The sequence below is a fragment of the Poecilia latipinna genome, unplaced genomic scaffold, assembly GCF_001443285.1.
Source record: "Poecilia latipinna isolate Pla-1442-1.1 unplaced genomic scaffold, P_latipinna-1.0 Scaffold450, whole genome shotgun sequence".
Lineage (NCBI taxonomy): Eukaryota > Metazoa > Chordata > Actinopteri > Cyprinodontiformes > Poeciliidae > Poecilia > Poecilia latipinna.
The window spans coordinates 178,122-190,297 of record NW_015113066.1 but is presented as its reverse complement, the minus strand read 5'-3'; the positions used below and the strand labels follow the sequence as shown (position 1 = coordinate 190,297).

Below are 12,176 nucleotides of genomic sequence, written 5' to 3'. Positions count from 1 at the left end.
TCAGACACAAACTGGGAGCATCAATTTTAATAAAGCAAAAAAAAAAGAAAGAAAAGGATCCATCTCTTTTGGAGTAAAGTGCAGCCACCAGCTCAGAGCTTGCACAGTTCTGGCAGCAGGAACCAGAAATGCATCTGTAAACACAAAAGAGACAAATTTCCCAGACTGAGTGGGAGCCCTGCCAGACGCAAAATTAGCTCAGACCAATTCCCACATCCAGATTTAATTAGTAAACTGTCAGATTTGATAGTAAACATTTAAAACTTCCCTTATTAACGCTCTGCTGCCATATGCAAATAAAATCCTCGTCCTGTTTCAAGCAGCTCTGACTCATCTGCAGCGAGTTAATCCCCCAAACAGCCGGAAATATATGTGAATATGAGCTTTAACGCCACTCAGCGCGAGTCGTGTTTGAACTGAAACTGATGCCTGCGAGAAGGTCCCAAACATGTTCATTAAGATAATAAGAGCTGCTTAAACCAGCCTCACCAAAACCGCACTTCACAATGTCGCCAACAGTCAGCATAAAGACGGAAAACCACTGGAGGAGCTTGGAGATGATTAAGCTAAGATTTAATCATGATCAAACACAGGGTTCATGTTTTAATCAGCTACGATCAAAGAGGCTTTCTTAGCCACAAGAGAGCGGCGCATCAAACAGATCGAACGTTTCGGAGTGACGGAGTCACATTAAGGATGATCAAACAATCCTCACCACACAACCCAGTTAGTGTAAAATTAAAGACACACTGAGGACCGTCTCTGAAAACACTTTATTACAAGCTTTTCAGCCACACAGTTAATGCAAACATTGAACATAGACATGATGAAACTTAAACAAAAACACACAAATATGGCAGATCTGAACTTTGGCTGTTCACATATGGATTATTTTTTTGCTGCTTTACTGGCTGAGTTCTCTTCCTGCAGGGTTTTCAGGTCAAGATCGATGAAAACAATAACAGAAAACAACAAAACTCTTATCTATTTTTAAAGCTCGAGCTATTCTGGACTGGCTTCCTGTTTATTTAAAGTTCAGAAAAACATTTTATTTGCTTCTGTTAACACTCAAATAGGAAATATTTGGCTTCCAGAAATACATTTGAACTGAATAAATGCAACTAAAAGGAAACAGATTCTTTTAGAAAATATATTCTTCCAGGCAAAAATGTTGAAAAAATCTACAGTAAATTAGGGCTGTTGCAGATAGAAGAAATGAGCAAATTTCAGGTGAAAAACTCAGAACATTTGAGATTAGTGTCAGAAATCTTCTAGAAAAATGTAGAAATTTCTGACATTCTTAAGTCAAAAATTTTTGAGAAACTAATTTTGAAATTCAGAAATGTCCAAGTTCTTTTTCCAGAAAATTTCTAAGATTAATCTAAAATTTCTGAGTTTATTTCTAGAAAGATTTTGACTTCTTAGGCTCTATTTTTAAATAATAATAAAACATTTTCTGGCATTGGACTTTTCCAATGCAGATTCTTTCTTGTTTTTGCTAGATAATTTCTGATATTAGTTTAAAATTTTTGAGTTTTTCTGGCAGATATTTCTACTTTTTTCTATCTACAATGACCCTAATGTAGAAAAAAAAGAACACCCAGATCTTCTTTCAAATTATTGCAAAATTGACAGGACAAGTATTATGATGCAAAACACAAAAACTTCCTTGAATATAATGAAATAATAATGCAATTTCTCATATTTTCCAGGTTCTGTTTGTAGTTCAGCATAAATGGTGACACTTATGGTATTTTCCTTTCACTGTTTGATGCATGAATCAACAGCTGGGTTTTTGGGAACAAAAACAAACCAGACCAACTAATTTTGGGAACTTTAGATTTAGATCTCCACAAGTTTTAAACTTGAACTTTACATCATTTACGACTTTGCAATAATTTCTTTATTAATTGATAAAGTTTTAAAAGCACCTCCACTTTGTTACATTTGCTTTGCATTCATGTAGTGTTTTATCACAAGCCGTTTTAAGTAAACAATGCTCCAGCATTACTTCTTTAAAAACCATATTTTATACTGTCACATATGCAATTTCATATCCAACTAATCCAGACTGAAAATTCTGCAGCATTCCAACTCAAATGCCAAATTTACTGCTGCAAAAGTTAAGAAAATGCAGTAATTTCTCAGTAACCAATTAATATCATGTCATGCCATGCAGACGCTCTGTCTGCACCAATGAAGATTCAGTCACCTCAGCATTCTAAGCCCTCAAAGCAGCTGACATGGCAGAGAAGTTGGACTTATTGTCTTGGGATCTTGGGAGGACAATGACAATGAAATATGTTCCACTTTAATGTTTTTACCACTTATATCTTATAAAGTATGAGGCTATAAACTCCTGCAGCAGAAATCTGAACAAATCGTTATAACTGGAGAGTTTTGTTTTGCCTCAAAGGTAAAACCAGCCAACAAAGCAGTTCAGATTGTTTTGAGAAAAAACTGAATCCGATGTTTTATGAGGCATTCATGTAATTAACATTAATACAGGAAACATTTTTAAAAAATCAAGTTTGACTCTAGTTTAACAATAGCTCCCTGCTTTAGTAACATTTTTATAAATTTCATTCCAAATTTTCATGTTTTCTCTCCATTTCCACCCGATAGAAAAAGTCTTACAACTCAAAACCAAGTATGAAAAATGAATCCTAACAAATGAAAAACTCAAACAGGCGTCTTTGGTGAGATTCATGTAACATTTGGCGAAAGTTGAACCTGACATTAATTTTGTAGCAACATCTCCACTGTGTAAACAAACATGGCTGAATTTCTGTCACTGTGGGAAAAGGCCTAAAAGTGGATGAGAAACCAGACTCAGTTTGAATAAAAACACAGTTCTGTTCTGTTTTTTACATATAGAAAACTCTACTTTATCAAAGTGTCAGAGTAAATAAGGCTGACAAAAGTTAAATTAATACAGCTCTGGTCAGATATGCAGTCGTAGGCATGAATGTTGGATTTTTGAGTTACTTGAACAGCTTTATTTTCTAATCAGGGTGGAACAACAAGATAACCGATTGAAACGAACAAGAAAAATGACCTGAAACACAAGGAAACCAGTTTAAAACTGGATGAATTTGATGAACGTTACTTCTGGGAAACCTCGATCTAAATCAAAGCGTGTGAACGACACTCAAAACAACGGGAGTTTTCCCACGCTCGGACAGAATTTTATAAGCCGATTATAATTCAAATTTAACCAAATCAAGTGACGAAAGCTTCAACCAAACCTGAGTTAGAGGAAATAAACCATAAATCTGGAGTTACTAAAAATCATTGTTTCTAATAGTTTTGTCGTTCCACCCTAAAAGGTTAAATGGTGACTGTGTGCAAACTTCTGAATGTTCAACAATACACAAAGTAAATCTGTCAGAGGTAAAGGTGCACACCACACTGCATTAGTAGGTCCACAAGTGGCTCCAAATGACGACTAAAAGGGTGCAAGCGTTTGCATAAAGAGCATAAGGAAGAATAGAAAATGGCCGCCGTTCTGAGTGAATGCAGACGATCTCTGTTGAACCCTTTCAGACCTCGTTAATCCGCCGTTAATGCAGGTTTATAAAAAGCATCTTTGAAAGCCTGGAAAACACGAGAAGAGAAAAACAAACCAGCTGCAGCCGCGTTCTGATGCGACTCTTTTGTTCCGGCGCCAGAACAGCAGCTGGCCCGGCCCGTTCAACCGGCCAATCGGGTCGCTTCGTTCAGAGGAGCGAACCCGCCGCGTTGCACCGATCGTCTGCTTCGATGGACGCCGTCTCTGGATTAGAGTCGAGCAGCGAGCGTCTTCTGAGTAGGCAGCTTTCCTCCTACAAAATAAAATAAATCCGATGAGAATTTAAGCAATTCTGTTTAAATTCTGGATGAGAAATGAAAACTTTTCTGCTTGTTTCTCACCCAGAGTGTCTTCCAGGGAGTTCACCATCACCGTGTTGACCTTCAGAGTTCCCTGATCCGCTCCTCTGGAGGAGACAAACAGCAACGCCTTCGGTTATTCTCACCACGGCCCAAAACTCAAGACGCAAAGACTTTTAGATGAATGACGAGTGAAATGACTGATTTAAAGGTGAACTATTATTCTTCCTTGGACACATTAGGAAAGTTGCACAAAACCTGACAAAACATGTTCATTACGTATTTTTCACAAAATCATTTTTAGATAACAAGGTTTTAATCTGCTTATTTTGAGTTCCTTTCAGATTGAGCTGCTTAGGGCGCCGTCATTTTAATGCAAATGAGCTTCTGCTGGCCACGCCCCCAACTCATTATTAATGAATCATTACATCATTTGTTCCGTTTTCCTTTTATCTCTTTTGAAGTGAAGTGTGGCTGTAATTTGGTTAAAAAGTCATAATTTTCAAGGTAGTGTGTTATTTCACACAAGACAAGTGAGCCAATATCTGATCCTTAAACAGTAATAACAAAAAATAAAATGAATAAGTATTAATAATTATAACAAAAATAAAATAAATGAATAATAATATATTAAAATGCATAAATAATTTTGGTAAAAATAAATAAAATTAAGTAATGAAGTATAAAATAATAAAAATAAAATGAATGAATAATAATAAAAAGTATAAATGTAAATAAGAAAAAATAAATGAATAATAAAATGAAATGTGTATTATTTTGCACAATAATATATCCTTATCAATAGAAATAATACAAATAAAATGAATATTAATAATAAAATGAATAATTATAAATTATAATAAAAATTAAATAGAAAAACTATATAATTACAATAAAAAAATAAAATAAAATGAAACATTAAGTATAACATAATAAAAAAGTAAATACATACAAATAAACATTTAAAATAAAAATATATATAATTAATAAAAAAATAAGTAAATAAAAAAATAATAATATAAAATATAATAACATAAATATTAATTTAAATAATAATGATAAAATAATCCAATGTACAATACCAGTTTCCCAGTTTGTTCTTATTATCACAAGTCCTTTTAAAAACCTTTATTATAACTTATTTAACAAAGAACTGAGTAAACATGTAAACAAACCCTGGAATTGAAGCGTCGGGTCTTTAGTTTATCCAAAGGAAGAATAAAACCCAACTCACCCTCTGAGTTTCTGCACCGCTCCGAGTCTCAGTAAAGCTGCCAGAGCGTTTTTCTGGAGGTCCGACGACAAAACCTCGACATATTTTAACCCTCCTGGATGATGCAGACACACAAAAATAAATGAACATTTTTATGTCGCTAGAAATAATGTAAATAAAAACATCTTAAAAAACCTGTTAGGAGGTGTTTGATGAAGAACTTCCGGACAGCAGGAACAAACTGGTTCTCAGTCAGAGTCTCTGTCGCCTCCTCACAGAGGAACCTGCACACCATCTGGGAGAAAAATAAAAAATAAAATAAATAACAACCCGACTATTAAAACCGTTTTCACACATCAGCTCAAACTGTGCTGGTTTCCTCATGCAGCATCACTCAGCAGGACGCCGACCGTGCAACAAGCTTTTTCACTACTGGGAAAACTCCAGAGTGGAGGGAGAGCCGAGTGTGAAAGGACAGAACATGATGTGAAAGAAACCTCAGGAGGGACTGGAGACACACTTCCTGCCTCCAGTATGAACTGGTTCTACTGGTGGACGAAGCTCCATGCTACTGCAGGAGCAGAGACACTGAAAATAAAAATATTATTAAACTGAATGCTTGAAATTTTGATGTTTTAATGGATGGAAATGACTGGAGACTGATGTCGCATCAACAGTGCCCTCTAGTGGACGAAGAGGGAGGAAGCAAAAAAGAGGAAAGAAGGAATGAAAGACTGAAAGCAGAAAGGAATGGAAGGAAGAACAGGTATGAAGAAAGGCTGATGGGAAGAAAAAAAGGAAGAATAGTAACAAACATTAGTAAGGAGGGATAGAACGAAAGAAAGGATGTAACAGAATAAGGATAGGAAAGGATAGGAAAGAAAGAAGGAAGGAACAAGAGAAAGAAAGAAAGAAAGAAAGAAAGAAAGAAAGAAAGAAAGAAAGAAAGAAAGAAAGAAAGAAAGAAAGAAAGAAAGAAAGGAAGAAAGAAAAGAAAGATAGAAAGGAAGAATAGAAAGGAAGGATAGAAAGGAATAAAAGAAGGATGGATAGGAGGAAAGCATTGGAAGGAAGGATTAGACCACATTTTGATGAATATTTGAAATAAAAAGAGAGAGAGATGGAATCACACCATAAATATTGATTTATGGGTCATCAAACAGTAATAATAACACCTGATCCCAGCTAAGCTCACCTGATATCCCTGCACAAACGGATCCAGGATGCTGGTGAGGAATGCCAGCGTCCGGTGGCCGCTGTCTGTGACCAGCACCTCCTGCTGGTGGATCTGGAGAACTGCGCTTTTCACCAGCAGGTAGCAAGCTTCTTCAAAGTCCTGGAAAACAGGCAGACATCAACGACGGCAGATATAAAAACATTTAAATCGTTCACTCGGTTCCAGATCTCCTCACCTGAACTTCGGCTCCGGGACGAAGGATGAACTCGTTAGAAAACATGTTCCTCAAGAAGCTGAAGGTGTTGAAGATCTCCTCTGGAAAACAGAACAGAAATACAGAACAGGCTCCTACCATTTAATGAAAGAATAAAAAAAATAAATGAAAGAATAAAAAAAATAAATGGATTTATGCTAATAGCAAGTAGCTACTAGCCAGAAGTAGTACCAACTACTAGTAGCTAGTAGTACCAACTGCTAGTGGCTAGCAGCTAGATGCTACTAGTAGCTAGCAGCGGCAAAAGGCTGAGAGCAGAAGAAGAGTCATCCTCACGTTTCCTGCTGCCGGTGACAGAGTGGACGGCGCAGGCCAGCAGCGCGGCCCGGATGAAGACATGCAGCACCTGGTTCCTGTAGGAGGCGCAGGAGAGCACCACCACTGCCTTGCTCAAGAGCTCTTCCTCCGGCGTCATCGCAGCCGGAGGAAACCCTGATCCACTTTCTGTTTCAGAAAAAAAACACTTCTGTTTGATTTCATGACTTTCCATCAGAGCTTTGAGCCTCAAGAGGTCTCCATGAAATAAAGTGAAACCTGAGTTCAGCTGGACTCTCCCCTCAGAGACCCTGACCAGGCTGCGATGGAGCGAGAGGCTGGAGGAAACGACTCTGGAGGGAGGAACGTGGTCTGGAGAGGAAGAGGAGCAGAAACAATCTCATTAAGCTGCATCAGCTTTACTACAAAACAACCAGGCAAACCGAAAGAAAAAATGACATTTTAGGAGCAAGTTGAAAAGAATATAGTCTCCTAAGAAAAAGAACTGTGTGTTATTAACATTTTGCAGCAGAAAAAATAATTAAAAGTAAAATGTTGTGCCTTGCTAAAGCATTCAAACCCCTTCCTTGGATTTCACTAAGATTTCATAAACCAACACAAACCAGTTCAGAATTATAAACTGAAAGTTAGATACCAGAGCTTTCACTGTTTCTGACAAAATAATTATTTAAAAAATGTGTATTTGTACATCAGACATTGTAGATAGAAAAAAGGAGTGGATTTCTACAAAAAAACTCAAAAATGTTGAGACTAATTTAAGAATTTTTCTAAAAAAAAAAACTTTTTCAGAGTTTCAAAAGTTGAAAATGTTCCAAGTTTGAGGCTCAGAAATTTCTCCAAACTTCTAGCAAGTTTTCCACTACTCAAATTTTCGAGGAGCTAATAGATTAATCTCTAAATTTCTGAGGTTTTTGCCACAAAGTTACTTTTCCCCTTCCTTTTTTAAAAGACAAAACATCTATAATACCCGTAAGCTGTTGTAAAAAACAGTTTAGATGTTACGATTAAAAATGTATTGGGTTCATTTTTTATTATTTTTACCTTTTTCTTATCTTCCCTCCAACTTTCTGGGGCCCCATTAGCCTGCCACGGTGGCCCCCTCGAGGCCCTCGACCCCCACTTTGAGAAACACTGCTCTGTAGAATCAATTTTTTCTGCACCTCCAGTAAAAATGTCTGGTATTTCTCTGACTGCTTGTTATTTTTAATCTTTTCTGTTGTACAGCATCTTTTATAAATACAATGTTTTATCATTATTGTTGTTATTGTTGCTGCCTCAGTAACTGGGCCGGTACCGTACCGGGCCAGTGAAGGAAGGCTCCAAACTGGCGGGACAGATCCCGGAGCCAAACGGCTTGTTCAGTCAGGTCTTCCACCAGAACTCCCAGTTTGTTCCCAGCAGCCTGGTTCTGGAGCAGCAGGGCGGCCAGAAGGACCCAGGGCTTCAGAACCATGTTCTCCTCCTGGGACCGGACCAGCCTGAAGGCCGAGTCGTTCACAAAGTCCTGGATTCCCTCTGAGGGCTTGCTGGGGATGTGCCTGAAGAAAAACACAGTCAGGTTTATCTGAAGGGGATCAATAACCAAAGATATTCTCAGTATTGATCGGTGATTATTACTGAATATAATGTCAGAACATGGAGTTCCTTAAAGTTCAAAGATAAACTTTAAATAAAGCTTAAATATGTAAAAATAAGAAATAAAAAAGAGAGAGGGATGGAAGGAACGTAAGGAGAAAAGAAGAAAAGAAAGAAGGGAGGAAGGAAAGAAGCAAAAATGAAAGCAAGGAGGGAAGAAAAAAGGAAGGAAGAAAGAAAATAAAGAATGAAGCAACAAAGGAAAGAAAAAAGGAAAGAAGTAAAGGAATAAGGAAAGCAAGAAGGAAGGAATGAAGGATAAAATGAAGAACAGAAAGTAAAATTAATGAAAGAAGATAGGAAGGAAAAACGAAAGGAATGAAGAAAGAATGAAAAGGAAGAAAGTCAAAATGTAGAAAAGAAGGAAGGATAAAAAGGGAGAAAAGAAGGTAAAATGACTGAACCAATGAATGAATGAATGAATGAGTGAATGAATGCCGGTACCGCGGTGTCAGGTTGAACTGTGAGCGGTCCACTCTCCCCTCAGCCAGACTCCTGGCAGAAACCGGCTGGCCGAAGTAGACGTGGATGCTGCCGTAGTTTTCACTCAGGATCTTCCTGGCTTTGAACAAACCCTGCAGGAAGCAAACAGAGGAGAAACGCACATTTAGATCCAGAAAAACCGGAAAAGAGTCCAGTCCAGGGAGACGTGTCATACAAAACTCACACTTAGCTTCAATTTACTGCTTCTAAAAACTAAAGCACTTTAAAAAAACCATCTAGCAATGTTTTGGCAATAAGTTCATGTTTTTATGGTGTCTGGAAAATGAGCCGTTTCAAAAACTTTCTGAATAAGATTAGCAAACACACTTACCCAAAACTGTGTTCTGGATAATAACACATTAGTTTTTTATATGTATATTTTTTTCAAATGGTATTTATAATTAGTCTTATATGGTGTTTTTTCTACACTGTACTTTTTGTTATGTCCACTTTCTGCTTAAATTTGTGGAACTGATGGAGGTTTTTAAAGTCACATTCTACAGGCATTCTGCCGTTACCTAGCAACCTCAGCCAGCCCAGGCCCGTTACCTAGCAACCTAAGCCAGCCCAGGCCCGTTACCTAGCAACCCAAGCTGAGTTCTGGCACCTTTGGTCTGCAGTTTTTAAAATTTCTGAATGTTTTTAATGGGATTTTACTTTTTTCTGACATCTCCCAAGAAAAACTTATGAATAAGAACTGACTATCTCATTATCTATGAATAGTTTTGTACAAAAAAATTTAATGAACGTGTTTTGTGTAGGCCAGAGACCCATCTTAACCTGTTCAAGGAAGTATAATGGGTCACTTTTAGAAGTAACTTTAAGTAGTGATCCAGAACTGATGAGGTCTGGTGTTCAGGACTCACAGACGTGGATTCCTTGGGCTTCGGGACGCCCAGCAGCTCTCTGGCGTAGAGCGCCTCCTCCAGGATCCGCTCGTAGCTGATGCTGACCGGCACCAGGCTGACGTCGAACACTTGCCCCTTCAGGAAGGGATCCATCACGATGTTCAGCAGACCTGGAACCCGACAAAACCGTCTCACCTGGACTCTTTACCACACACAGAAACTCAACCACGTTTCAAGGTAAGTTTTCAAACATTTCCAGCACCATGTTGGAGATAAATATAATACGAAACACATTGTTTCAATTCGCAATTATCTGATATAACTGACTACTGTTATTAATGATATCTTGTGATCTTATTTTACAACCTACAGCAAGGACAAAATAAACTAAAATATAACAAAATGTATGTTTTGAAATGTCTCTCTCACACACCTTATACACCTGACTGGTAGGAGAACAAAACAAATAATCACAGGATTTTAATAACTCTGTTCAACAAAGATTACAAAACAGACATAGCAGTTTATTAATATCCTGCAGCATAATTTACCTAACTTTGGAGTCAGGGATTTGGCTGTTCTGCTCCTTGTGCCCTCCAGAAAAAACTCAACGGGTGCAAAGCCATTCTGGAATTAGAAAAACCGTTTAGAAAAAGCTTAAAATGGAGTAAATATTTGCCAAAGGTCCCTTCAGTGTGTGTGCAGCCTTTTCACCTTCAGCATAGTCTTGACGTACTCGGAGAAAACAGCCCAGTAAAGTTTGTCACCACCAAACGACCTCCGAATAAAGAAAGCTCCGGACATTCGCAGCATCTCCCCGACAATCTTCATTCCCATGAAGTCTGCAGAGAAACTCTAGGAAGTTAGAGCTGGACGATTCGGCTGAAAAACGAATCACGATACAAGCATTTTCTATCAGTCGATACTGACTCACCCATGCCAGCAGCAATGACTGGTAGGGCTAAATCATAGGTGTAGAGGATGTAGGACACGAGGAGGAAGTCCATGTAGCTGCGGTGACTCGGTAGAAGGACCACCGGGTGTTCCTGGATGGCCTGTTGCAGCTGAGAACGGATCAAAGTTAGTCATGTTTCCATCAGTCTGCGTCTCCCTGATGGGTCTACTCACTCTCTGGATGCCCTCCTCGTTTACACAGATGCTCCTGAACAGAGTTTTAAAGATTTTACTGAGCGTGAAAGCAAAGAAGCGGACCGTGGTAAGCTGCAAGCGGTGAGCCATCTCCTCCAAGATGGCCTCCGCCTCCAACTGGATCTCATCTGTGGCCGTGCCAGTCTCCTTGGAAACCTAAAAGAGAAATCACAAAAATTTGACAAAGGCATTGTTTGTCAGCTCTAAGAGAATATCTGTCGCCATGACATCTTTTAGCTAGGAAACAGCAATGCCTCCATATTGAACGTCCACACACACATGAAATGTGGAGTAATGCTGTGATTTTGGACATTTTTGTTGCAATCCTGACTTCACCTGATTGATGACATAAAGCAGCTGGTCAGACTGCAGCACCATAGTTTTGAGGTCGCTGACTGTGCAAGGAGTCAGTCCTTTATAGAGAGCGGGAGTGTAACACCTGAGGGCGTATCTCAGGTCGCTGGTCTTCCTCCTCTCCTCCAGGATGTCCTCAAAGTCATCTCTCTTCTTCAGCAGTGGATCTCTATGCTGCTAAAATAATGACAAACTCAATTACTTGGCATGAAAATACCCAAAGATTTGCATTCCCTAAAATAAAAACACCATTTAGGTCCTACTAACTGAGCATGCTCAGCTGATAATATTAGGTTCGAAACGATTAATCATATTAATCATTATTGAAATAATTGTTAACCAAGTTAGTGATCGATTAATCATTAACTGGAACATATACTCAAAAAAGGCCATTTGCTGAACAAAATAGCATAGCATTAATTAATCTAAAACTGTATAAAACACATATAAATATTGCACTATTGCCCTGCAGCCTGTGTATGCAATCGCTTCATGGTGTGGGTGCATATCCGTTTAAACACTTAAAAATAAAATTTAAAAGATTAAAATTTATAAAATTAGGAAAGTCCAAAATGCCAAATTAGGCCAAAATGTGAAGCAGCAATTTAAAGGTAAAAATGCAATAATTCACGCTGTTTGAATGAAATATCAGGTGTTCAGCAACAGAGGGCACAGCTAGCTCAACAAGCTGACAAACACAACATACGTACCGAATAAACCGCTTTGGACGCCATTTTGTGTTACAAACCAACCGGCTGCATTCGATGGAAATGTTTTCGAGTTGATATGTTGTTGTCTTGTCTTTCTATGTAACACTTTTTGACACTAATAGCAGCTGCAGAGCTTCACATGGGCGTGAGCATTGTGGAAAATGACGTTTCAGGGGCATCTTTTCAC

The 12,176-nt window shown here is 38.2% G+C and overlaps 1 protein-coding gene across 2 annotated transcripts; it reads right to left on the bottom strand.

The window, feature by feature from the left end:
* Positions 1-754: 754 nt before the first annotated feature.
* Positions 755-12,152, bottom strand: gnpat (glyceronephosphate O-acyltransferase). Of its 2 annotated transcripts, none has more exons than XM_015038737.1 (17): positions 11,990-12,152; positions 11,262-11,456; positions 10,905-11,081; positions 10,711-10,840; positions 10,491-10,618; positions 10,328-10,403; positions 9,795-9,946; positions 8,890-9,020; positions 8,110-8,348; positions 7,069-7,161; positions 6,811-6,978; positions 6,496-6,575; positions 6,279-6,419; positions 5,279-5,378; positions 5,105-5,198; positions 3,913-3,977; positions 755-3,824 (listed from the first exon to the last, which is right to left on the bottom strand). In XM_015038737.1, the coding sequence occupies exons 1-17, from the start codon at positions 12,011-12,013 to the stop codon at positions 3,781-3,783; spliced, it is 2,037 nt and encodes a 678-aa protein (XP_014894223.1). In that variant the 5' UTR covers positions 12,014-12,152; the 3' UTR covers positions 755-3,780. The 2 variants fall into 2 exon arrangements, with proteins under 2 accessions (XP_014894223.1, XP_014894224.1); XM_015038738.1 differs by having other exon boundaries at positions 11,262-11,453.
* Between the last annotated feature and the right edge of the window lie 24 nt (positions 12,153-12,176).

Coding starts and splice junctions, on each gene's coding strand:
- gnpat (XM_015038737.1), bottom strand. CDS start 12,013: ATGGCGTCCAAAGCGGTTTATTCG. Junction 11,457..11,989: donor CGTCCAAAGCGGTTTATTCG/GTACGTATGTTG, acceptor TCATTATTTTAG/CAGCATAGAGATCCACTGCT. Junction 9,947..10,327: donor ATCCCTGACTCCAAAGTTAG/GTAAATTATGCT, acceptor GTCGGGTTCCAG/GTCTGCTGAACATCGTGATG.